The 25,945-nt window shown below is 38.8% G+C and overlaps 1 protein-coding gene across 4 annotated transcripts in view; it reads right to left on the minus strand.

The window, feature by feature from the left end:
* The window catches only part of DPY19L1 (dpy-19 like C-mannosyltransferase 1), a 140,926-nt gene that overhangs the window by 102,760 nt on the left and 12,221 nt on the right, over positions 1-25,945 (minus strand). For all 4 annotated transcript variants that reach the window (XM_087713070.1, XM_087713069.1, XM_087713068.1 and 1 more), the window contains exons 4-8: positions 24,789-24,876; positions 22,754-22,891; positions 20,892-21,012; positions 18,432-18,525; positions 4,343-4,400 (exon numbers count right to left, since the gene is read on the minus strand). In XM_087713070.1, coding sequence (XP_087569196.1) covers positions 4,343-4,400; positions 18,432-18,525; positions 20,892-21,012; positions 22,754-22,891; positions 24,789-24,876 — 499 coding nt within the window. The remainder of the gene's footprint in view (positions 1-4,342; positions 4,401-18,431; positions 18,526-20,891; positions 21,013-22,753; positions 22,892-24,788; positions 24,877-25,945) is intronic.

A 25,945-nucleotide genomic window follows, 5' to 3' on the forward strand; every position in this document is an offset into this window, starting at 1 on the left:
CCGTGGGACAAGGGCGTTTTCCCTCGAGGCAAAGAGGTCGAGTACCTGTTTCCCGTATCTGCGGGATATCTCCTGGAAGAGCTGTGTTAGATGCTCCACTCGCCCTGGTCGACTTGAGTGCGACTTCGCGGTGAGGATTAAGACATGGGTGTTGCGCACCGTGTTTTAGAACTTCAGAAAGGGCTAGATGAATGGCCCGCAGTTCCAGCCAATTGATAGCATTGGCAAGATCGGCCTGTGACCACAGTCTCCGACTCATCCCTGACTGAAGGTGGCCCTCCCACCCCATCAGGCTGGTGTCGGTGATGATAGTTAGATGAACTAGCTCTCGAAAGAGAGTCCCTTGAGTCAATGCCGGGGAAAGCCACCACCCCAGGGACTTCCTCATGTGTGCGGGGGCGCAAACCTGTTGCAGAGAACAGCTGATGTCCTTCTTCTGGTATGGTATCAGGTACCACTGCAGGCAACTGCTGTGGAGGCGCGCCCATGGCATGATGAAGAAGCAGGACACCATTTTCCCCAAGAGACAAGACAACTGGAGAAGTTGGGCTTGGCAATGCTGCCGGATTGTCTTGGCCAGTTCCTGCAGGCTGTTCCGCCAATCTGTTGAGAGGAACACTTTGCCCTGCACAGTGTCTATTAGAGCTCCCAGATGAAGGATGCGGGTGTCTGGGCTTAGAGAGCTTTTTGCCAGATTTATGGAGAAGCCTAGCCTTTGGAGGAATGGTAGTTCAAATGTCCCTGTGACCCTGTCTGATGGAGGGGCACAGCAGGAGAATGTCATCTAGATATACTTGGATTCTGACTAATCTTGAGCGGAGATGGGCAGCCACCACTGCTAGCACTTTTGTGAATACCCTTGGGGCTGATGACAGCCAGAAGGGGAGGGCCCGGTATCGGTAATGATTTCCCTTGTACTCGAATCGAAGGAACTGCCTGTGTTCGCGGAGAATGGGAATATGAAGATATGCCTCCATGAGGTCCACCAAGGAGAGGAAGTCACCCTTGCAGACGCTCTCCAGGATGGACTGCAGGGAGTGCATCTTAAACCATCAATAAAGGACATATCGATTCAAGATTTTCAGATCCAGAATTGGTCTCTATCCCCCTGAGGCCTTTGGAACCACAAACAGCCGGGAGTAAAATCCCATACGTTCCTGGCCCTTAGGAACAGCTTGGATGGCCCTGATCTGAAGAAGATGGCAAATGGCCTGTTAAACCAACTGTCTCTTGAGACTGTCCCGAGACACTGGGCAAGGGACAAAATGCCTTGGGGGAATGGAGAAAAAGTCCAGGGTCACACCCCATCTGATGGTCTGCACGACCCAAGCATCTGTTGTTATGTCCTCCCATCAGTCCGCAAACAACGTCAGTCGGCTCCCTATAGGAAGATCCTCCAGACAGTTACTTCTCATGTCTGTAGGATCGATTGAAGCCCCCTCTAAAGGATTCCCTAGGAGGATATCGTTGGAAGGTCCTATTGGACCTATCCTGCTGTTGGTTGGACCCCTGCCTAGAGAGTGAATGACACTGCAGACAGGAGTTGGAGAAACCCCCATCCTTCCCTCGAAGGGCTGGCGTCTATAGAGGGTAGAGGGATTTCTATTGTCTGCCTTGCGGAAAGTTGATTGGAGGACCTTACGCTTGTCCTTTGACTCCACTAATAAAGGGTTCCAAAGGGGCCCCAAACAGATTAACCCCCCAAAAGGGAGATGAAGTCAGATGCCACTTGTGTCTGGCATCGGCTTGCCAATTTTTTAGCCACAGTAATCGTCTAGAAGTGACCGGAGAAGCAATGGCTTTTGAGGCAAAGTGAGCTGCGTTAGGCGCAGCATCTGCAGAAAACTCTCTACCACCTCCTTCTCAATGGTAGGTTCTAGGAAAAGAAGATCCTCAGAATCCCCAGTGTCAGAGGCTGCAGGCTTAGGATCAGGGGTAGGCTTAAAACCAGCAATCTTCTTTGCCTTAAACAGCAAGGACCAGAAAAGAGCCGGTTTGAACAATCCCACAAAAGCTGGTTGGTCAGGAGCCAGATCCTCGTCCTCAGAGAGGTTAGAATCTTGGGGGGGGGGGTGCTCATCCTCATCCCCTGCTGTGGCAGACCTCGAAGTCGAAGAATCAGCAGTATCCTTACTAGAAGAGTGTTTCTTTTTATTCTTGGATTTAGACCCTTCCGATTTAGATTTAGAGCTGTGGCCAGAAAATCTCTTCCGTTTGAGACCCGCAGCTATCCCCTTTTCAATGCTGAAGAGATAATGGCAGCTACATCAGTGGCAATAGTAGATGTGGTAGCAGAAGTTGGTTCAAACCCCAAAAGTCCTGGGGAAGAAGAAGCCTGATCTGCCACCTGAGAAGGGCCTGCATCCTCTAATGAATCATCCTCACTTTGAGGAGAATCAAAAACCCCTGTACCATCCCCTATCTGAGAAGGAGAACTAGGTTCAGAAAGAGAATCCTCTGAACCAGAAGAAAGACCCACAGGAGGAGTGTTACCAGGAGAGACAGGGATCACCTGGAAAGGGTGAGGGCTCTCACTGCCATCTTGTGTGCGCTTGCTGGGAGCTGTTGTGCAATGAGGACTTGAGCTGCCCCTTTCCCCCTTTTTTTGCTATCCTAGGAGCCTTTGCAGGGAGCTCCTCAGCTGCCTCAGCTGCAACACTTTTTCTAGAACTCTGAGTTGATAAAGAGCCAGCAGTAGGGCTCTCTGGTGGAGAGGGCTTGGGAGAGATTACTGCCTCATCTCCTGTGCTGGAAGCCATCAATAGAAGTCAAGCAGAAACAGCCACCCTCAAGGTAAATGCTGCAAAAGAGCCCTGTTACCGACCATTGGCTTCAAAATGGCGCTCACTGCTCTTCGCGCCAAAATCAACTGTCACACACTCTCCGCTGGCTTGAAATGGCGCCTGCTGCAATCTCTGAGGAAAACAGCAATCTTCCTGAGAGCTTTGCAACCCCAGCGCTGTGTTCCTGACAACAACCGCAAGGTTACCACCCTTGGGCTTTTCACCGGGGCAACTTCCAGCAATCCGATTGAAAGATAAGCGTCAGAGCCACTTCACTGCTTAATGCAAGCCTTCGACGATCGCTGACAGGAAAAAAAGCCTCCGTCGCTTTAAAAAGGCTGTCCCAGCCGCGTGGCTAGCTCCATGGCGAGGGACAAAGCCCCTTGCTTAATGTAAGCACTCCTTCTGCCTGCAAGATCTTAAGAATGGCAGGGGTTGAAATATGAAAGTTTTAGAAATAGCCAATTAGTAAGAAAGAACAATATAATCAGAGAAATACAACTACACGTCCAGCCCAGAACTGCCTGAGTCTAAAAAGCTGGGGAAGAGCAGCAAGGAGGAAGGCTTTATAATCTGTAGACTCAGCCCTACTGGTTACTGGACAGAGTGAATCCTATGTGACTGCTGTCTCCACCAATCTTGGAGAATGTAAAGTTTGTTTGATCAAAGTTAAAACAAAGTATAGTGATACCTCAGTACTCAACTGTTTTGAAATTCATTGAATTTGGTACTTAATGAATTTTGACAAGAAAAATTTCTCTCAGTACTTGTTTGTTTGATACTTGATACACAAATTAGAACTTGTCAGTGTCAGATTTTCCCCCCTCATCAATATGGGTAAAGTGGGCTAAATGCAAAATAGACTAATCAGTTCTCAGAATGATATTGAGATAGTTTGGTCATACAAGCAATGAATGAAACTCAAATTGCAAAACAAATACAGGTAACACTTGACTCTTCACTTAGCCATCATTCAAAATTATAACCTATCTGAAAAAAGGGACTTATGACCTGGATCCATAGTTATGATGGTCGCAACCCAACCCTATGGTCAATTGGCAACATAGCAGCATACAGCATCATTTGGAGCATCCTGCAAATGAGGTCCTATGATCTCATTTTATGATAGTTTTGTCAAAAACCCATAGTTATTTCCAGTTTTCATCAAAATTACACCCAGAGCAAACTTATTTCCAAATAAATATGAATAGAATTAGTTTTACAGTTAAGAAGCATAGCAAGCAGAGCTCTGCGGGGCTTCATATTTCATTTGTCTTTCTGGAAATGCAGGAACATAGTTTTGTGATTTAAAGCATACTGTTCAAGCAAGCAAAATGTGCATCTGATTTAAAGAGTTACAGACAAATGCTACATTGGTGTTCTGCATATTCCAAACCATCTTTCTGAAATGGATCCAAATTCATTTGATTTAAGAAGAAAATATGAACATCTTAATTTATTTCCAACAGTAAATCCTTTAAAAATTAGTTTAAGTATAAAGTACTTAAATCTGAAATGTTAATTCAAATGTTAAAATAACTATTAATTTGCAGACGTACCTCCCCGTGGTTGAAAAAGTAGCATGCCACTGTAAGTAGCCCTCCAAATCTGTTCCCACTGTGAAGGGAGAGAAAGGAGGGGAGAGTAATAAAATTTTCTTTTTCAGACAAGCTTAAGTGACAAAATAATAATAATTTCATTTTATAAATAATCTGCTTCAAAATTTTAGATAAGTAAAAAAGCTAAGTGATTTCATGATCCTCCCTCCCAACAGTGCTTGGAGGCTGTTAAGGTCTGGATGGTGAGCAACCGGCTAAAACTGATCTTAAGCAGAACAGAATAGCTCTGAGTTTGTGACTTCTTGATCCATGGAGAATTGCCACCTTTGGTTTTGGATGAAGTGGCATTACCCCAAACAGATCCAGTGCATAATCTGGGGATTCTCCTGGACTCAAAACTTCTGCTTAAGGAGCAGGTTATGGCCAGGACAGGACAGCCTCTGTGTAACTATGGGTTGTATGCCAATTATGCCTTTTCTTGGACCAACAATCCCTGCTTCACATCCTAGTCATCTCCTGGCTTGACTATTGCAACACACTCTCTACGTGAGGCTGACCTTGAAAAACATCCGGAAGCTCCCATTGGTTCAAAATGCAGCAGTCAAATGGTTTTAGGCACCTCTCCTGCAGGAGCTGCATTAACTGCTGATTTGCTTCTAGTGCAATTCAAGGTGCTGGTTGTAACCTTTCAAGTCCTTTATAGCTTGGGATCAGGTTATTTGTTCCCAGTTACAGTCACCTCAGGCACTAGACAAGTAGGCGCGGATTGTTGAGATTCCTATTTCCTAAGGAGATATATCTGACAGCACCCAGAAGAAAGGCCTTTTTTGTCATAGCTCCCTTCCTTTGGAACATCATTCCTGGAGAGATTAGACTGGTCTTCATTTTGAGACAGTGTCACAAGGCCCTGAAGACTGGTTCTGCCAACAAGCCTGAAGAATCCACAGTGGAATGGGGCACATCCAGTGGCTCATTTAATTGCCTGTTGTTACCAGTGGGTAGGGGGTTATTGTTTTTATCCTTTATATTGGGTGTTTATTGTTTGTAAGCTGCCCAGAGTCACTGACAGTTAATGGGTGGCCAAATAAATCCAACGAACAAATAAACAAGTATTCATAATATACAACTGATCATATTATGAAGTTAAAAAAAGATGTTTTAGGAAAAACAGGTGCAGCTTTCAGTACCTTCTTTAAGAAGATGCATTTTTTCCTGGATTAAAAAGTAAGTCTTGTGCTCCCAGGGAAAGACATGCTTGAGTTATAGAGGTACTCGATAGATTTGATTCACTGTTACTTCCACCTAATTCAAACATGTATTTTCCTGGCTATCATGTGAACCCATGAAAAGTATCCATTTATTACAGGTAGAAGAAATATTGAAACAACTGAAAATTCTATAGCTTGTAAATTACAGGTACACAGGGTCCTCCATTCACAACAATTAAGAACAAAATTTCTAGTGTAATCAGACCTGAATTTATGGCAGCTGTTAGGCAAATCACGCAGTAGCATTTGCATTTCTCCATGGCCACTCACAAACCCTGCCAGGTAGTTGCCACCCCAAGCACCACTGTATTTGCACTTTATCTTCTTAGTCACCTGCACATCCCTCTTTACATGTCTGAAAGCCTGTTTTCAAATCATTTGGGACATATAAATTCCTGCTGGCTTCACCATTGATTTTGGTTGTTGGAAGCCAGCAGAAAGTTGCAACAAGGTCCTTGCTTATATTTACAATGTAAATGGAGACAGCAGGTATTGTTGTTGCTAAGTGAGGTGGTCACACAACATTATGGTTTATAACTGCATCACTTGGTGATAGATAATCTAGTCCCAATTAAAATCATTAAATAAGGTCTAGCTGTACTTTTACATGTGAATAGAACAGAAATATTCTGCAAAGTAGCTTATAAAACTCGAATGACTTTTACAAATCTGGATCACTAATTTATAAAGTAGAACTAAGAGAAATGAAGGGAAGTTTCAATCACTGTATTGCATGTATTAATTTTTTAATTATCCACAACAATATTTTCTGTGGAATACATTTATTTCTGCATATTGCATTAAATAAACTTATTTTTAATGCATGATTTAAATAATTCAATCTTTATTTAAAGAAAGGTTTTTTTCTTACACATATAATGGTGAGGCCTGAGTCACATGCTGAATCTAAATGCAGGAAGGTTCATGATCGTCAAAAAGAAAAACATTTTACACAGTATAGAATTAGCTACAAGCAACAGTCACTATATGAGAGAGAATACTAAAAAATGGACTTATTTAGCAAGACTTTCTTATATTATTAAACTAAACTGAGGATAAAAACTAGCACTCTTTATTTCTCATTATTGCATGCACTCAGACAATGTGTTTTGATATCATTCTGCATTTTGAAGTAGTAGTACATGCTGCCTCATCCTACAATAGCATCTAAAAGCTGCAAGCTGCAAGAGATCTGATATGATAACTCTGAGAGAATAGAAGTAAATGGTGATACAATGGTGATACAAGATCTTTCTTTCTTTCTCTCTTTCTTTCCTTCCTTCCTTCCTTTTTTTCTTTCTTTCATCTCTATCTATCTATCTATCTCTCTATCTATCATCTATCTCTGTCAATTTTTTATATTATCCATCACAGTTGCATGACTCTGGGCAGTTTACAAATAAAATTATAAAATCATAGGGAAAAAATTAACAAAATGAAAATGGTTTAAAAGAAAAAAAATGCACAGTTAAAAGGCAGTGGGAATGCCTTAAATCCATCAATCAACCCAAGAGTTAGATGACATTACGAAAAACAGTATACAATGGGCATTTAGAATCAACAAATTATTTTTAAAGAAAAGGATAGATATTTGAATTTTCTTTCTATAGTATTACATTTTAGTGCAACCATTGAATAAAAGTCTTTATTCTGGCCACATATTAGAATCATGACCTACAATTCAGAAGCAAAATAATGAATTTATGAATCTAAAAACATAAACACTTTTCCTTGTTAACGCTTATCTTTGATAAAACATGTCCTCTCAGAAATTTTATCTTGACTACCTCTATGACTGTAGACATACCGTATTTTTCAGAGTATAAAACGCAGCCACCCCCCCACCCCACCCCCAAAAAAGAGGCTTCTTATACTCATGATTGTAGCTTTTTGGAAGCTTTTTTCAACCCTAATGAGATGCTAACAAGTGAAGCAATTGCTTCACTCCTTAGCACCTCATTAAGGCTGGAAAAAAACTTCCAATATTTTTAGTGCAGCATACTGTTGGAAAAATTTCCCGGTTCATTCCAGCTGGGTGAAACCCAGGACAAAATATTTGAAGACTGCCTTAAGAGGTACTTCTTTTGTCCTTTTTGTTTCTATTTTTGGAAGATAGCAATAGCAATAGCAATAGCAGATTTTTATATACCGCTTCATAGGGCTTTCAGCCCTCTCTAAGCGGTTTACAGAGTCAGCATATTGCCCCCAACAACAATCCGGGTCCTCATTTTACCCACCTCGGAAGGATGGAAGGCTGAGTCAACCCTGAGCCGGTGAGATTTGAACCGCTGAACTGCTGATCTAGCAGTCAGCTGAAGTGGCCTGCAGTACTGCACTCTACCCACTGCGCCACCTCGGCTCCCCTCTCAATTCTCTCAAGGGCAAGGCAGAGAGTTCCTGTGACTATGTGATTTCTATTCTTTTGGGGATTTAAGGGCAAGGCAGGGATTTTTCCTATGGGCTATCTGAGATTTCTCAATGGTTTCCTTCAGGCAAACGCTGGGCTGGTTTGTTGATTCAGCTTTGTTACATTTTTACTGGGTGTTAAATGCTTTTGGCTGAATGCCCAGACATCTAGTTAAGCTTATTAAGTTTCCCGGCTGCCTAGGGAAAGAAAAAAAACTAGCAAAAAGTGTTATTTTATTATACTATTTTGTTGCTTGCTTTTCTGATGTTATGGAAACAAAAATGAATGCCTAGTAGGCAGAATTTTTTTCCCTACTTTAAGGTGCATCTTATACTGTGTTGCGTTTTATAGTCCAAAAAATATGTTATATAATCTCTATCATAACATAAACATCGAACTACCAGTTATTTTCCGTGTTTCCCCGACCCCTGAAATAAGCGCTTGGCCTTATTTTTGGGGAGGTCTTACTATTTTTGAGGTGCAGGAGGCAGCGAGCGTGGTCACCTCATGACTGCTGCTGTGTTGCAATATTTTCAGGGAGGGCTCATTTTCAGAGGAGAGCTTATTTTAGCGCATGCACTCAAAAGTCCGATTGGGCTTATTATCCGTGGAGGTCTTATTTTCAGAGAAACAGGGTAGCACATTTCAAAATACATTTCAAAACAAAAGTAAAAGCCAGAAATCAGCAAAACAGTGGCAAAATCAGTCATATGACTTTGGAACATTGCAAATGACCATAAAACTGAGATGATTGCCAGGCATCCATAATGAGATGAGCAAAGGGGAGGGGCAACCATCATAACTTCAAAAAGGATCCTAAGTAATTTTTTTAAAGTTTTTTATTTTTATTTTTCAAAACAGGCACAACACAAAAAAATCCTTTTTCTTTACATACTGTAGAAGTAAGTAAGTAAGATCTTTATTACGGTCAAAGACCAGCAATATACATTTGTCTTTACACTATATTAAAAATACTAACATTAAAATATAATTAAAAGTATTTACATTAAAAGTGGATAATAACATTATGGTCCAAAGTTTGTTAAAGGTATGTCCAGATAATTGGTACAAGATGGTACTATACTGTAGCCAATTTTTTTCTTATGGACATTGCAGCAGCACAGAACTTTGCCACTGCATATGTGGTAACCGGGTTAGTTTCCTGGAGGAGAAAGCCTGGATAAAAATTGTCTGCCCTCCCTGGTAATCTCTCTAATAAGGGGAGAATATATGCAGACCTACAAGCTCTGTATAGCTCGCAGTGTAATAGTACATGTGAATTATCTTCCACTTCTCCTTTACCACATGTACAAACGCATTCGGTTATAGGTGTTCTCTTACACCTGCCCTGGAGGAGTGCTGAAGGAAGAATGTTAAATCTGGCTCTGAAGAAAGCTATTCTTTGTTTTGGAGAGATCAGGTCATTTAGATATTTTGCCGATTCCCACACACTCTGTTTGATTCTGTCCCTACTGTGGAAAGGCAACCTATTTAGTTCTTCTTGGAACTCCATGTCCCTCATTTTATTGATTACTTCTTGCTTTGCTTGCTCAAAGCCTAGGGACATTAAGAATAATGGTGAAAGCCCATAAGAGCCTAGCTTGTGATCAATTGCTTATTTCCAGGGGGAAGGGAAATTGTCAGTCAACACTAGTGGGGACAGACCCTCTGGAAAGAAATGCATTTTAAGCCAATAAATGACCATCATCTTCCAGGCTCCTACTTGAATTTGAGGCATGCCTGTCTCAATTCTTAACTGGGCATTTGGAGTTCCATTGGGAGCAGCTAAGATGGCTCGCAGGAATGTTTGAATGGTTTCTAACAAGTCTCTCTTTGTAAGCAATAGCAGTAGACTTATATACCGCTTCATAGGGCTTTCAGCCCTCTCTAAGCGGTTTACAGAGAGTCAGCATATTGCCCCCAACAATCTGGGTCCTCATTTTACCCACCTCGGAAGGATGGAAGGCTGAGTCAACCCTGAGCTGGTGAGATTTGAACCGCTGAACTGCTGATCTAGCAGTAGCCTGCAGTGCTGCATTTAACCACTGCGCCACCTCGGCTCTTAAGGTTATAAGGGAGAGTGGGTCAACTTTTGGAGCTCATCAGTAAACTTGATTTATACAAAGGGAAGTTGTCTGGTTGTTACCATGGATTGAGGTGTCATTGCACACTGAATTGGTCTTCTTTAAAAATAGGGAGGACCCGTCTAGGTCATGTGTAGACTCTTGAGAAACTTGTTCAGGGTAAGAGGTTTTAGCACCAGCTAGCAGAGCTTGCCATTCCGAAGCCTCTTCTCTGGTTGTAGGGCAAGGCGTTATTAGGTCATCTTTCATTCTTTGCAATGGTGGCTCTTTTGTGAGTCGACTCTCAGTATCTTGGTTTGGAGCTGGCGGTGATGAAGTTATCATGGAATTTTCACACAGGGATGAAAACATCTCCATCTCTTCTGGGGTCTCTAATACCCCCTTTGGGTCTTGGCTTCTATTTTCTATGATCTTGAATTCATGCAATCTCTTGTCCTCTGGAAGTGAGAGGCACAATTATTGGGGAATCCAGGTCTATAAGTGGCTCTGCTATGTCCATTGTGACCAATAAGGATTTCTTTAAATTTTCTAGCTTGAATAATATATTGTCTTGTTCTTTCCTTGGGAGAGCACCAAAAGCGTTAATGAGGCCAACTTCTGTGCTGTTAAGTATCTCTTCTCCGTGCAAGATTGGTTGACTCTCACTATCATTCTCTTTCTTTTCCAAGGTTGAAAATGAGGTGGTGTCATTCGCCTTGGAGGCTCGCATGTTAGTTATTAACGGGATAACCCTTTCCTCACCAAAGACTCTGATGGGAAAAATTTGGAAGGAGGCTAAAAATGCCTTCATCTTGAATAACATCTGTGGTATGGTGGGCTGTTTGAAAGACAGAAGGATCCGCTTCCAATTTGGGGCCTCAGGTAACCACTCCACAGCATGGAGATCAATCATGCCCCTGTGACAGTGAAGAAGCTGGCTTAGGGAATTTAATATTGCACTTCTGGAATTCCAACGTCCATAATTAAGTCTGTTCAAATGGATTCTAAAAGCTATCCTTTGTGTTTGTAGCGAGCAATGTGATTGTTGCCATAATAAAGACTTTTATTCAATGGTTGTACTTACTTACATACTGTAGAAAGTGTATCAGTTGGTTACAAAAAAAGATTCGTGCGTTTCTTTCACAGTCACCTATGATTCATATTAATTCTAGTATTTTAAATCAAATATATTTGTACATATTACCATCATCCTACCCCCATTCTCATTTGACTATAACTGTTCAAACGTCCTTCATCATAAAACATACCAAAACTCAAGACATAACCACGTACTGGCATCTCATTTGCTATTTCTAGTATCCCAATAACACTATTCCTTATGGCCTATTCTAGCTAAACATCAATAATATTTAGTAACAAATATTCACTGTTTACAATTTACATCCAATTTCCCCATGTTGTACCCATACCTTGATATACATTGTTATTTTTTATTTATTTATTTATTTATTTATTTATTTGTTATTTATAGGCCGCCCTTTTCCCTGAGGGGACTCAGGGCGGCTTACAGTTCATGGGAAGGGGGGTGCAAGATAAAACATAAGACAGTGCGTAAATAAAAAATAAAACAATAAAACACAACTTTCATTCAGCATTCGGGTGGGGCGGATTAGAATCTTATCCCCAGGCCTGACGGGATAGCCAGTTCTTAAGGGCTGTGCGGAAGGTCTGGACGGTGGTGAGGGTGCGAATCTCCACGGGGAGATCGTTCCAAAGGGTCGGAGCTGCTACTGAGAAGGCTCTCCTCCGCATAGTCGCCAGTCGGCACTGACTGGCGGATGGAACTCAGAGGAGGCCTAATCTGTGCGATCTAATCGGTCGAAGGGAGGTAATCGGCAGGAGGCGGTCTCTCAAGTTATCTCTCCTTTATTTGACTATATCCATTATCATAATTTAGTTCTTTTTTATTAATCTTTATATGTAACAAAATCATTTCTCATCTTCCTTTCATAGGTACTATTCAATATTCATATCCAATTATTACTTGTTATACCAATACATATGTATACATTATTATCATTTTCAATTGTTTATTTAACCATATCTATTGTCACTAAATTTCACTAAGTCCAACTAGTTTTAGATTAAACACTTTCATCTATCAGCCTGTATTTTTTCAGTAGCGAAACAGTCTCATGTCTTCTGCCGTTTGTGGCATCAGTCCTCCTTAATCAAGTTTGTATGGACTCTTCTTTGCAACTCATTGTTTATTGATTCTCTCATGTAATTTCGATGCCATTCTTCTTTTTCCTTAATCAGCTTGTCTTTAATTGCCAGTGTTGTTATCAATGGTGTTACTAATAAAATTTCTCCCTTTAAGTCCATAAGTTCTTTTATTTTTTCTTCTTCGGTATCTTGCCATCTAGGGTAAGGTTCCCATCCATCTAGTTCCCTTTTCCATATTCCACTTTTTCCATTTCCAGACAGAAACCATTCACCATGGATGTCAGCAGATTTGATTTCTTTGTAGTAATTTTTCTCTTTGTTGCTTGGGACTCTACCCTCTATTTTTCTCATTTGATAAGCATCTCCATCCTTTTCATCATATTTTTCTGTTAGGTACTCTAATTTTTCAAACATTTTCTCAAATGTATTTGATAGTTTCTGTATTGCAAACATTATCTTTTGCAAGCTGACAGTTTCTCTCTGTTGTTGAAAATAACCCATTGTTTCCAGCTGTTAAAACACTGCTGGTCTGACTTGGAAGATTTTTACAAAGTTACACCTAGGTTCACCATGAGATCTCTGGTTAAGGATATACGTCAAAGGAACATTTGTATAAACAAATGGTGCTTTACTTCTTATCACTTTCTATAAACAAACTGTGAGTTTTTAAAGTTCCAGACCAGGATAATCAGTAGTGAAAGTAAAAGTATTTTGTTTTGAATACACACGTTTCCAGTCTTCCAGTTGCAGTGTTATCTCCCCCTTTGTTGTTACAATTGTTGCAATTCTCTTTGTTCTTTTTGTATCTTTTAATATTCCAAGTTTAAAAAAGTCAAATTTTTACATGAAAGAGAAGAAAGAGTAAAAAACACATGTAGTGATGAATAAGGAGAAATTTAGTCCGTAGGTTGTGAAAATAATAGTAAAAATTATAGAAGAAGAAAACTTGATTCATTCATTTCAAATGGTTTGCATAAATTCCATCCATGAAAATAACGTTTAAAAATTAAGATACACTGACCAAAACCTTCCAAAGCTTAATTCCGCCGCTTATTTCTTTTATTCTTAGATTTAAATTAGCTTTAAGTTTTTTATAGGCAGTCTCTTTTAAAACAGATAAAAATTCCTCACCAGCTTTAAACACTTTCTCTTACGTTTCCTTCCATTTTGGAGCTGTCCCTACTTCGTCAGCCTAGGGGCTGAGCTTTTAATGCCAGCTAAAAGACCTTCTCCTTGATCAATCAGGGACTTTGCGATGTCCCTGTGATCAGCAGAACGTAGTCTTACTGTTCACTGTCTCTACGGGACGGTTTACGTCCGATTGTACCACCCAGCAATAAAAGTATTGGCAGCGATCTCGGAGCATCGAGATTGGGTGACCATTTCGTAGTGACATAGGCTCCTCCTAAGGAGCCTAAGTAATTTTTTGAGAGGGGATCCATAACTTCAAATCGTCACTAGGTGACCTGTTGCATATTGAGGATTACCTATATATCACATTACAATTTAATCTATATTAAAACATTTTATTGTACTCGGACCCGGATTGTTGTTGGGGGCAATATGCTGACTCTGTAAACTGCTTAGAGAGGGCTGAAAGCCCTATGAAGCGGTATATAAGTCTAACTGCTATTGCTATTGCTTTTAAGCTTTAAACTTTATATTTCAGGTCAAAACAGATTGTTCAATTAGAATAGAATAGGATGACAGAATTGGAAGGGGCCTTGAAGGTGTTCTAGTCCAACCCCCTGATCAGGTAGGAAACCCTATACCATTTCAGACAAATGGTTATCCAATCTCTTCTTAAAAACTTCCAGTGTTGGAGCATTCACAACTTCTGGAGGCAAGTTGTTCCATTGATTAATTGTTCTGTCAGGAAATTTCTCCTTAGTTCTAGGTTGCTTCTCTCCTTGATTTGTTTCCATCCATTTCGTCTTGTACTGCCCTCAGGTGTATTGGAGAATAGCTTGACTGCCTTTGTTTTGTGACAACCACGGAGCTATTGAAACTCTGCTATCATGTCATTCCTAGTCCTTCTTTTCATTAAAGTAGACACACCCAATTCCAGCAAATTTCTTTTCTTTATGTTTTGTTTTCTTATATATCTTTGTTTTCTTTATATGTTTTAGCTTCCAGTCCCCCAATTATCTTTGTTGCTCGTCTCTGAACTATTTCTAGAGTCTGAACATCTTTTTTACACTGTGGTGAGCAAAACTGGATGCAGTATTCCAGTTTTGCCACAATGTAAAAAAGATGTTGAAAAGATCTTACTAATGCTTCATGTTATTCTAATCAATTAAGTGTTTCAACTTCAAAAATCACTTTGTATAGCATAACAATTAGAACAGCATCAGAATATTTCTCAACTAAGCTGGAACAACTTGCTTTAAATTTGAAACAATTATCTGAATTTCTTGTAATTTACGCTAAAAACATTTTGAACTACCTGTTATTGCCTTCTGAAGAATACTTTTGCATGCAGAAACATTTCTACATCAGAAGTGTTCCAGTATAGGGAGCTTTTATTTTCTCCTAACTGCTCCCCTGCTCTTTTGAATGCTAGAATGCTTACTTATTGTCTTGTACACATCAAAAGCAATATGATTGCATCTCATCACAGATTGTTCTCTTTAAATCTGTTTGTATCCAAATTCTCTGATCTTGGAGAGTGGATAGGAGGTGTGAGGAAAGCAATTTCTATAGGCAATCTCTGCTATGCCAGAGGCAATCTATGCTATACTTTTCTGCTGCTGGTGCAATCACATTGCTTTTGAATTCTTATAAAGTGCTTATTTTCTTGCAATCCCTCTCTCCAATCTCCCTATTCTGGAAAGTGGGAAAGAAAAAAGAAACCACAGTTTAGGCGCAGGACAATACATACTGATTATATTGATTACTAGCTGTACCTGGCCACGCATTGCTGTGGCCCAGTCTGGGCATAGTAGGGCGGCAGGTGGGTGCTGCCATTTGTCAGGACTCGGGGCTGCTGGGCCGGGCGAGGCTGGTTGGGGTAGACGGCGCAGGGGCTGTCGGCCTCGTGGAAGTTGTTGAGCATCTCCTCAGAGGAGCTGCTCTCGGGCTCTCCCAAGTCGGTGGCCTGGGAGAGTGAGATGTCCACGATCTCGGAAGAGGAGAAGACCTCAGTATGCCGCCTCACTGGGCACCCGGGGCCACCCCAGCCCCCTGACCTCAAGCAGACACTGCCACTGCTGCCCCGTCAGAGCCTCCTTGGTGAGGCTATAGCTGGCTCACTATGAGGGGGGGTGGAGAGTGCACACGGCCAGCTGGGCTGAGGAGAATTCCGCCTCTGCCTCCTCTAGAGCTCTGCTGGGCTGGCCGGGGTAGGCCAGCTTAAGGGTGGGGGGAGGCGGCCGAGGGATGGCATAGGTGGTGCCCTGCCGCAGACAGCAAAGGCCCGGCGGGAGGGGAGGGGAGAGAGGGGAGGGAGAGGCCGAAGGGCTTTGGCTCCCCTTGGCGGAAATGGCCGAAGCTCGTCAGAGGAGGGGCAGAAAGGGGAAAGGGTGCGGCCGCAGCCCAGCCACACATATAGAGGGACCGTCAGGATGAAGCTGGAGAGAGGCCAAACTGTTCTGAATATACTTTACTCACTAAATGAACGCTATTGTAAATGACACAGCTCAATTCCAATGCAATGTCACACGAAATAATTAAATCAAAATGAAAATAAATTGAAATCTATGAAAATTCAATATAACAATGCAATCGGAAACATTGAAATGGAATCATGAAATATTTAGTATGGCATGTGTTGCTTTTACGTCCACCAGATGGCGCTGATTTTCAAAAAAGCATGTTTTTACAAAAAAGCATGTTTTTACCTGTCACAGATGTGACATCTATATAATATACGTATATAAAAACATTTGTGTATTCGAATGCAACGTTGTGTCAAAATTTCAAAGCAATCGGTAAAGAACTTTCGGAGATTAGCGATTTTGAACAAACAACCTTTACGTTTTTATTTATACAGATAATGGCAATCAGATAATTGAAAGATGCTGAGAAGGTTGTCAATGGTTAAAAATAGAACAGAAAGTTATTTTTAACATGACAAAGAAGATCTTCTTGGTATAGAGCCACTCTAGGCAGTACTAAGCCACCTTTCAAAATCTCAACTGCCATATTCTGCCCCAGTTGCATGGTACAAAGCCACAGAATTTCAGGAAACCTCAGCAGTATGGTGCCATGCTACTGTATTCCAACCCCCATAGAGTGACATAAAATTACAGGGCCTTGGAAACCAGTTATCCCAGTCCAATCTCAGCGACGATAGGCAGAGGCAGCTAGAACAGCTGATCAGCGGTATTCCATGAGGCCAATCCAACTGCCAATCAGCTGCTAGACAGTGAAGGCTCCAGCATTCTCATTGTGACAGCCACCAACCCCCCTTCCACCTGCCGCAATATTCACTCTGTAAGATGCACAGACATTTCCACCCACTGGAGGGGGGGAGTGTGTCAGAGTATGAAAATATGGTTCTTATTAAACACTAAGCAGTAAAAATGCTCTCTGACATAAATAAAAACATGTATTTTTTACCTGATTAAAAAAGAACAGAAATTTGGGTTAAAATCTTAGAGTTTAATTATATTGATATTTAATGAAATAATTATGATCAAAACAGTAATAATTGAAACCTCTGTCAAATCAAATAATAAAAAATAAAAGGCCAGTGTGAAAATATTATGTCATGTTTAAAAGTATTAATTTCTTGCCACAGTTGTTAAGTGAATCACTGAAGTTGTTAAGTTAGTACTAATTGTTGAATTACATGTAGAAGTGTCTTTCTACTGTAGAAAGTATCTACCACTGAATGAAATCTTTTCCACATTTTCACTTGTATAGTACAGATATGCTCTAGGAAGTTGGCAACATTCTGCAGGAAAAAAAAGAAATATATGCCGCCTATATGTGATGAGAAAAAACAAGTCTTGCTACATCAGCAGAAGTGCACTCCGATTAGTGTACAGCCCCAACTCCACAACCACAATCTCCTATGTAACAGCCAACTTTAACAAGACAAAGTTGTGCCTTTATGGGTGGAAGGAGCAAAGATTGTGGGCATAGCCATGAAAGCAAATAACTGAAGACAGAAAAATACAGCTGAATGAAGATATTACAATAAGAGTGTCAAGGGCTAGAGTACAAATTCAACCGCCTAGTTTTCTTATTCATTTTTCTGAATGGCTCTAGATCCGTGATGGCGAACCTATGGCACACATGGCAGAGGTGGCATAAAGAGCCCTCTTTGTGAGCATGTGCACCATTGCCAGCTCCTCTTCTGGTTTCTGGCACCGGCCAGCTAGTCTTCGTGGGTGTTGGAGCACCGGAAAATGGCCTGAAAACATCCAAAAACCATGCCACTTTTCAGGCCTTTTCCAGGCTATTTTCTGGGCTGTTTTTGGCCCCCAAAACAGCCTGAAAACAGTCTGGAAAATGGCCTGAAAATGGCTAACAAAACAGACATGTGCGTGCTGGGCAGCTGGTCTTCAGGTTTCCGGTGTGTGTGCATGCATGCACATTCCGGTTTGGGCATTTGGTCCGAAAAGGTTCACCATCATTGCTCTAGATCAGTGTTTTTCAACCACTGTGCCGTGGCACACTAGTGTGCCGTGACATAGTGTAAGGTGTGCCGTGGGAAAAACACCCGCCTATTGTCAATATAGGCACAGAGTTAAAAAAATTTAACATTTTCTAATGGTGGTGTGCCTCGTGATTTTTTTCATGAAAAAAGTGTGCCTTTGCACAAAAAAGGTTGAAAAACACTGCTCTAGATCATATCTTTCATTAGACTGGAATTGGTATTATACATTTTCTTTTCACAATAATCATTGAAAGAAAAAAGACAAGCATCTACTCTTAAAATGTTAAAAACAAGCATTGCACCATAGTCTATCAGCTGGAAATTCCATGGATGAATCAATATATCTGTGAAAATATATTTCCTAGCCCCATAATTCTATAACATCAAACTGTCCCATACAAATTAAATCTAAGAATTGTATATACGTCCCATAAATTGTGGCATTCTGAAATAATGTAAAGTGTGGTGTACAAATTTTCACATTTAGTGCATATTTAACAAAATGCGGAATAATTACAATTATCCACTTAGCAAACAAACCTCTTTAATGTTATCTTACCTTAGATATGTGCCATATAGGAAGAAAACTGACACCATCAATCCATTTAGAAGAAATATCATAGCCACATAAAAAGAAGCAGGGTCTCCTAATCCTATCAAATAACAATTCACATTGAAATAAAATACTTCATGTTTTGATTTTTAAATTAAGTTCCACTGTGCAAAAATTCTGCATATATTAATATATTGTTATATAACTAAATTCTCTTTATGTTTAAGTTTGCATTATTTAACTTATCTATTTAATAGGTTTCAAAGGCAACTTCACAAAACAACTTAATAAAAATATGACTGAAGTGAAAAATTTGCATTGTTCCATGCACAAAACATGTACAGCTTCTTAGCTCCAGCAAATGTGGGTGCATTATGATCTGGTCACACCAAAACCTCTTGCTTTTTTTATATTTTGGCCAGATCAGAGGTGGATTCCTACTGGTTTGGACCAGTTGAGCCAAGTAGGTAATAACTCGGCCGGGCACACACCCCAAACTGGTTCTGTGGACGGCGCCATAGGCATCACCATCTTGTTTCTTGCTTCTGCGCATGCGCAGAAACATTTTTATAGTACTGCGCATGTGCACATAGCGTGCATTAAATGCCTGCAGCGCAGCCCTGAGCAAACCGACAGTAGCGGCAGCCAGAACCTATCCCTGGGCCTGATGAATTGTAGACTGGATTTGTTGGACAGAATACTATTTTTCCTTGTCTCTTTCTTTTCACCTCTATTATGTCCCATGAACCTAACCATCACTGATTATCCCAGTTCCTTTCTTATCGCTTCTTTTGCTTTTGTCATGTTTAAATTAAAATGCATCCCTTCAACCTACAGAAAGACCAAACAACCACTTTTGCTTATGGGATAAGTAAAGATTTAGTCAGGAAACTGCATTACGTTATTGATTTTGTTTGTGTGTATATTATTACTTAACCTTTTCTGATTATTGTTCTCTTTCTGTATAATCCTAGATTTATTTCATTTCAGGTTATGTCCCCAATTTTTTTTCTTTATTAACTTTTTGTGACTGACAATAATTTGGAAACCATCTCAAGTTCATTCTTAGGAGACTAGCACCATCTTGTGGTCTGCCAGGAACATTATAACTACTTTTGTAAGCTCCTCAAGTAAAATATGTATGTGCTTTATTAGAGGATGGGAGATCAGATGATACTTATTGGAAGACAGTGGTAACTACCAGAAAATGTGGTCAAGTTGTGAATATGCTTGACAGTGTTCGGGATAAGAGTTTTGATACCTCTAGCTGGACACCTTATAGGTTTCAGCAGAATGCTAAACCAGCTTTCATCTGTAAGGAGGAAGAACACGCTTGAGGATCTGAAATCCTTCATGAATTTAGACTGTACTATTTCTAGAAAGGAATAATTGCAATATCATCCTCCCAGAACTCCATTTCAAAATGTAACATAATTTTCAATAATAATAATGATAACTCAGCTTCTTAAAGATGGCCTAGATTATATTAAAATAACTGCAGTCCAGTGGAGGGTTCCTACCGGTTTGGATCGGTTCAACTGAACCGGTAGTGGTTTGGTGGCCTGGGTCGCTGGAACCGGCAGTGACTCAGGCCTGCCACGCCCCTGAACCAGTTCCCCGGTTGGCACAAATAGCACCATCTTATTTTTCAGTTCTGCGCATGTGCAGAACAATTTTATTTGCACTGCGCATGCAGTTTTGTAGAATTTCATCTCCTGGATGCTGCTGGATATAATCTACTAATGTCAGTTTAAAGGCAGCCTCTTTTGAGCTGAATTCATGCTGATTTAATGGATATATACATTATTCTTGACAACATGGAAATGGTTTGCTATTGCTGCTTTCTGATTTTTTTCTTAATTTTCTGATCTAGTCCTCAACTCTGAATTTTCTTGATTATCTCCCATAGAAGTACTCTACATTTTCTAATATAGCCATCCATAATTTGTATTTGCAATGAAAGATTATGTAGCACCAAGACATTGTAATAAACAAAAATAATGTTGAATGACTTGTATTTTGCTTCCATTTGATTTTATTTAAATTTAAAATACTAAACTTTTAAAAAATGAAAGGTCAAATAAAAAACAGCCTAGGTAGACCTCACAGGGCTGCCCATTGACATGAATATTAGTGTAATGCTGCTTGGACTCAAATCTATTTATACATGTTGTGTTTTTATAATTTTAGGTTTCTAAATTATTTATATACCTATATCTGCCAATTTCTTTATTTCCTTTTAACAAGCTAATATTAAGTATTATCCTTTCTGAAAATAAGATTTCTATATTAACACTTCTGCAATACGCACAAATTAGTCAAATGTTAATTGATTAACTAAATATTTAATTAGACCATGGATAACCATAAATTCTAATTCTTAATAATTTTTCAAAAAGGAATTTTTATATTATTTCACACTCCATTTTGTGCAATGTACACAATGAATAAATAAGGAACACTTGCCTTCACAGCTTTCAACAGGACTCAGACCTTCTCCTCTATTCACAGTCCAACACTTTTGTGTCTGAATGCCAAACAAATTCATTGCCCCTGTATATATGCGGTACCAGCTGGCTAACACAACCTGTGCAGAAAATAGGATTATAATTTCAAAAGAACATTGTTTACCTCAGCAGTTAAAATATTTTTTTCTATGGCTCTTCTTCAGTATCTGAATATTTTAAGATTCCTTTTCTTCCTTCCTGAAACTTCATTTTAATTTTTAGTGTATTTTTTATAAAATGGTAACTGACATTATACAAGCATCCTGTTAAAAACATAAAGACACATTTGCAAACTTTCAAGTTGTTTAACAATAAACTAGATAGCGCATTAAATATTCTGAAGACAATAAAGTAATTCTTCTGGAATTTATACCAACTGAAATTTTACTAATAAGTATTTTTCACAGAAATGTTTTCTTCTCTGTGGATTCATCATGTGAAATCAAGATCTTATGTTTATAATGCAGATATTCTTAGACTTGTGACCAAATAAAATTGATCAAATTAAGATTTTTAAGATAATAATTTATGTTGCTAATCAAGGCAATTGTTAGTAAGTTACATGCAATTTTATAATTCTTTTTTGCCATGGCTGACAAGTGAATCATGCTGTTATTAAGAAAGTACATGGCAATAACATGACCTTGCAATTATCATAAATACATGCTAGTTGCCAAGAGCCTAAATTTTGATCACATATGCCTTTGAGGGATTGCCAGTCAGGTTTTTTTCCCCCAATGCCATCATAACTTCTAAATCACTAAACAAATGGATGTAAGTTGAGATTACCTGTATATTTAGAAGTCTTAGATACTAACAAAAGATATTACATTTTTAAAACTACATGTAATTCTGTGTTGAAATTATTATTGTTTTATTACTAATATTATTATGGTTAATCTTCAATTCAATTCAGTCCGCTAAAAACAATAGTTCAATGTCACTTTTTGGGTGCAGAGCATAGTGCATTGTCATTAGTTTTCTTGTCTTTTGATTCAAGTTATCAAGTTCTAGCTGAATCCAATCAATTATTGCAGCTGAGTATCCTATTACAGGCACTGCCAAAGTATTATTGTTTTATGATATTTCCTCATAAAGAAATATCATTCAGCTTTGATCTCAAGATTTCCTGCACTCGCTTTATGTATTTTGTCAGAAGCATGTTAGAAGCTTCCTAAGTGCTTGTATCCTGTAATAAAAGTATTACTGCTTTTATCAACTCTTCATTATCAAAATCAAATCCATCATCTTCAACAATTTTTCCTGGCTTAACAGCAATTGTTGCACATTTATCAAGGTGTTTTTTTGCAATGTCAGAATATTCAAATGTAATAAATTCAAAATGTCTATATATCTAGGCATCCCTTTGGATATTGTTCCAATGGCTTCTATTACAATTGGTACAACCATTGATTTCTTCCTTCATAATCACTCAACTTCAATTTGCAAATCATGATATTTTGTTATTTTTTCTAGATGTTTCTCTTCAATTCGTGTATCACCTAATATTGCAGTATCCATGAACCAGACTTTTTTTCTTTTCCACAATAGTGATGTCAAGCATTTGTGGGCTAGAGGAGTGTTTGTTTGGATCTGGAAGACCTACAAGATATTGACCTGTTCATTTTCAAGAACTGTAAATTTGGTGTTCCCAGTAATTTTTGCTGCATTTGAACGCAAACTTCTGGAAAAGCTTCCAATGTGTGATTTTGGCAACTCGATTTTGCTGCAGTCACTGATAAGGTAAATCTGTTTCATCTTTCTCATTGCATTATCATTATTGTTGTTGTTGTCATTGTTGTTATTAAAAATGTGGCTTACCTCTGGATAGAGATTAAATCTTTTCAGTGTGTTTATTACAAGAGGATATTCAGTTAGATTATCATTCATAATCATCCAAACTCCACTGTAAAATGATGGTGCTTTAACTATAATCTTGAAGTAGGAATAATAGAGACCCTAAAGTGAATATATTTAAAAACAATATTTAAATGTTTAATATCTAAATATATAATTTGCTTCATATTTATACATTTGAATTTAAATAATCTGCTATAGCAATAAATACAAAAATATCTATTGAAGTAATTTTACTATTTCTAGATCAGAAGTGGAATAAAACAAGATTAAAACAAATATTACAAGTTATCTGTAACATATTAACACTTGCTTAATATGTTGAACTAGATCTGGCAAAATCCAAGTTCAAGTCTATACTAAGTCACTGACATCAATCATCAGGTATTGCTATAGAAAATATATATATAGGAGTAAGGAGGTTTAGCTTAATGGTTAAGGCAACAGGAGACTGTGCATACTAGTTCATTCTTAGGTATTAAAGTCAGTTGGGGGACTTGACGTTATTGTAGGTAAAATAGGAGGAAGAAGGAGTATTAGATATTTTTACCAACTTACGCTATTTATAAACATAATAAACATGGGACATAAATAGCTAAGAAAAAATGCTACATAAACTATGCATAGTACCCAATTTACAACAGTTTGTTTGGTGACCATTTGAAGTTACAATGGCATTGAAAAAAATGACTTATGATCATTTTCCACACTTATGACCATTGCAGCATCCCCATGGTCACATGATTAAAGTTCAGCCACTTGGCAACTGACTCATATTTATGATGGTTGCAGTGTCCCAGGGTCATATGAACAGTTTTTGTAACCTTCTGATAAGCAGAATGAATTGGGAAGCCAGGTTCACTTAACAAATTGTTACTAACTTAACACAGTAATTCACTTGACTATACCAAAAAAGATCGTAAAGTGGGGCTAAATTCAACTGTGTCATTTAGCAATAGAAAATTTGGGCTCAATCATGATCATAAGTTGAGGACTAGATTTGAGATCATGCAAGAAAGATGGGATATGAATCTAAATAATCAATCAATATATTTCTAACTAGCTTGTATTACTATTATGAGGTTCTAAATTCTTAATTTTCCAAATAATCGAAATCAATTAACACAGAATAAATTAAAAATAACAACTGAATCAACACTTAGCCATTACTAATTTAAATTCCATAAATTTTACTTTAAGCATAACTAAAATATATTTAAAATGTATTTTATAGAAAAGAGAAATATCTTTCATTGTAGGAGTCCCCAACCAGGCCATACAAGTGTGGATGAGTGAGCAAAGGTTTATCTGTCCATGGGTGGAATTTAGGTTGCATCCCAAATCCATGGAAAGATTATCTTTCACGAAACAGTCCCTGGTGTCAGAAAGATTGGAGACCTCTGTCTTATAGCTATATTTTTCTGCTATCCAATTATTTATGATTCTTGGAGACTGCCTAGATAAATCCCTGAAGTTTTCTTGGCAAAGTTTTTCAGAAATGGCTTGCTATTGCCTCCTTCCTATGGCAGGGAAAGTGACTAGTCCAGGATCACCAAACTGGCTTTGTATCTAAGGCAGTACTAGAATTCAGAGGTTCCTAGTTGGTAGCCTGGTGCCTTAACCACTACATCATATTTATTGAAACAATTTACTTATGTAATTTATAAGCTGTTTGACTTCCAGTGACTCTACAGGGCAAATTAATTTAGTAAAGATATAATCTAAAGAAGCTGCATGCATTTGAAAGTTTTCTAGCATTATAAAAGAAACTGTGACAAGTAATCTGTGAAACTGCAAACACCACATAAATATTAAAAAATTAAGAACAAAAAATAAATCATCTAAACAAGTACAATGTCTTCTTGATTCAAGAATACATGGTAGTTTGCATTTAAAAATTAAAAATTAAGAAATTAAGAAAGGGTATCTTATTTGATATCCTTATTGTAGAATTAATATGTCTAAAAGTAATAATATCACTTAAGTTATAAGTTCTAACCATTTCAGTTCGAAATGCCATTTCCCGTTCCAGAGTTGAAAGATGAGAAAAGTGACGATCATTTTCAAAGAGAGTTGTTATGTGATACCTGTTAAAAGTATATATATTTGGCAACAAATCAGAAGAAGGGGCCAGGAATCATTTGGGTAAAGAGATTATTGGATAAAACCTAATTACAAAAATGCAGAATCCTGCCATGGAGTGGTAGAGCATTCTACCTTTTCCTAGTGAGTCTACTCACCTTCATTACAATCATTTGCACATATTTTTAAAACTTAGGTGTACTATAATCCTTCATATCAGTGGTGGAATTCAAATAATGTAACAACCGGTTCGCTGCCCTAATGACTGGCTGGGTAGGTGGTCATGTGACTAGGCGTGGTCAACTTGATGTCACTCACGTCAAGGGGCACTTCGCCTCGCCCAGCCTCTCGTGACTATGGGGATGCTGCAACAGTTGTAAGTGTGAAAAATAGTCATAAGTCACTTTTTTCAGTGCCATTGTAACTTTGATCACTAAATGAACTGTTGTAAGTCAAGGATTACCTATACAAAAATACAAAAAAGCTTCTTAACTTGCAAAAAGTTGCCCTAAATACCAATCATTAGAGATTAGAAAGCCTTATTATCATGAGAAAAAAAAAACTAAAACAAAGTGGAAGGAGGAGCCACTTACTATCAGTGAGCAATCATGTACCTTAGCCACTCTGAAGCAATGCAAGAGACTCCTGTCCCAAAGGTGATTTTTCAAGAGGCAACTGGACTTTCTAGAAGCCAAGAAAGTCCAATTACCTCTGGAAAAAAAATTGAGATAACCCTGACCTGGTTGACTGAAGAATCCCCATAGACAAGAGACTCATGTGCTCAGTGAACTGACAAAGCATCTTTTCCCACCCAGAAACAATCATTAGATCCATTTGCACCACTTAAAGATACCAGCTGGTCTTATTCACCTCACAAGATATCCTAAGGAAATCATCCAGATTTAAGGAAAGATCACATGCCCACAGAAAGGCAGTAAAAAAATCAGACAGATTGCCAAGCTTGCACCCTGCCTCTTGGAAGTACACCCCACAAATACACCCCAAGCAGTATAAAAAGCATAAAAAAGTCAAGCCCCTAATAAAAATACCAACAAACAAACAAAAAACCTCCAG

Source organism: Thamnophis sirtalis, unplaced genomic scaffold (assembly GCF_051295495.1).
Source record: "Thamnophis sirtalis isolate CommonGarterSnake01/CBP01778 unplaced genomic scaffold, rThaSir2_p1.2 scaffold_4, whole genome shotgun sequence".
NCBI lineage: Eukaryota > Metazoa > Chordata > Lepidosauria > Squamata > Natricidae > Thamnophis > Thamnophis sirtalis.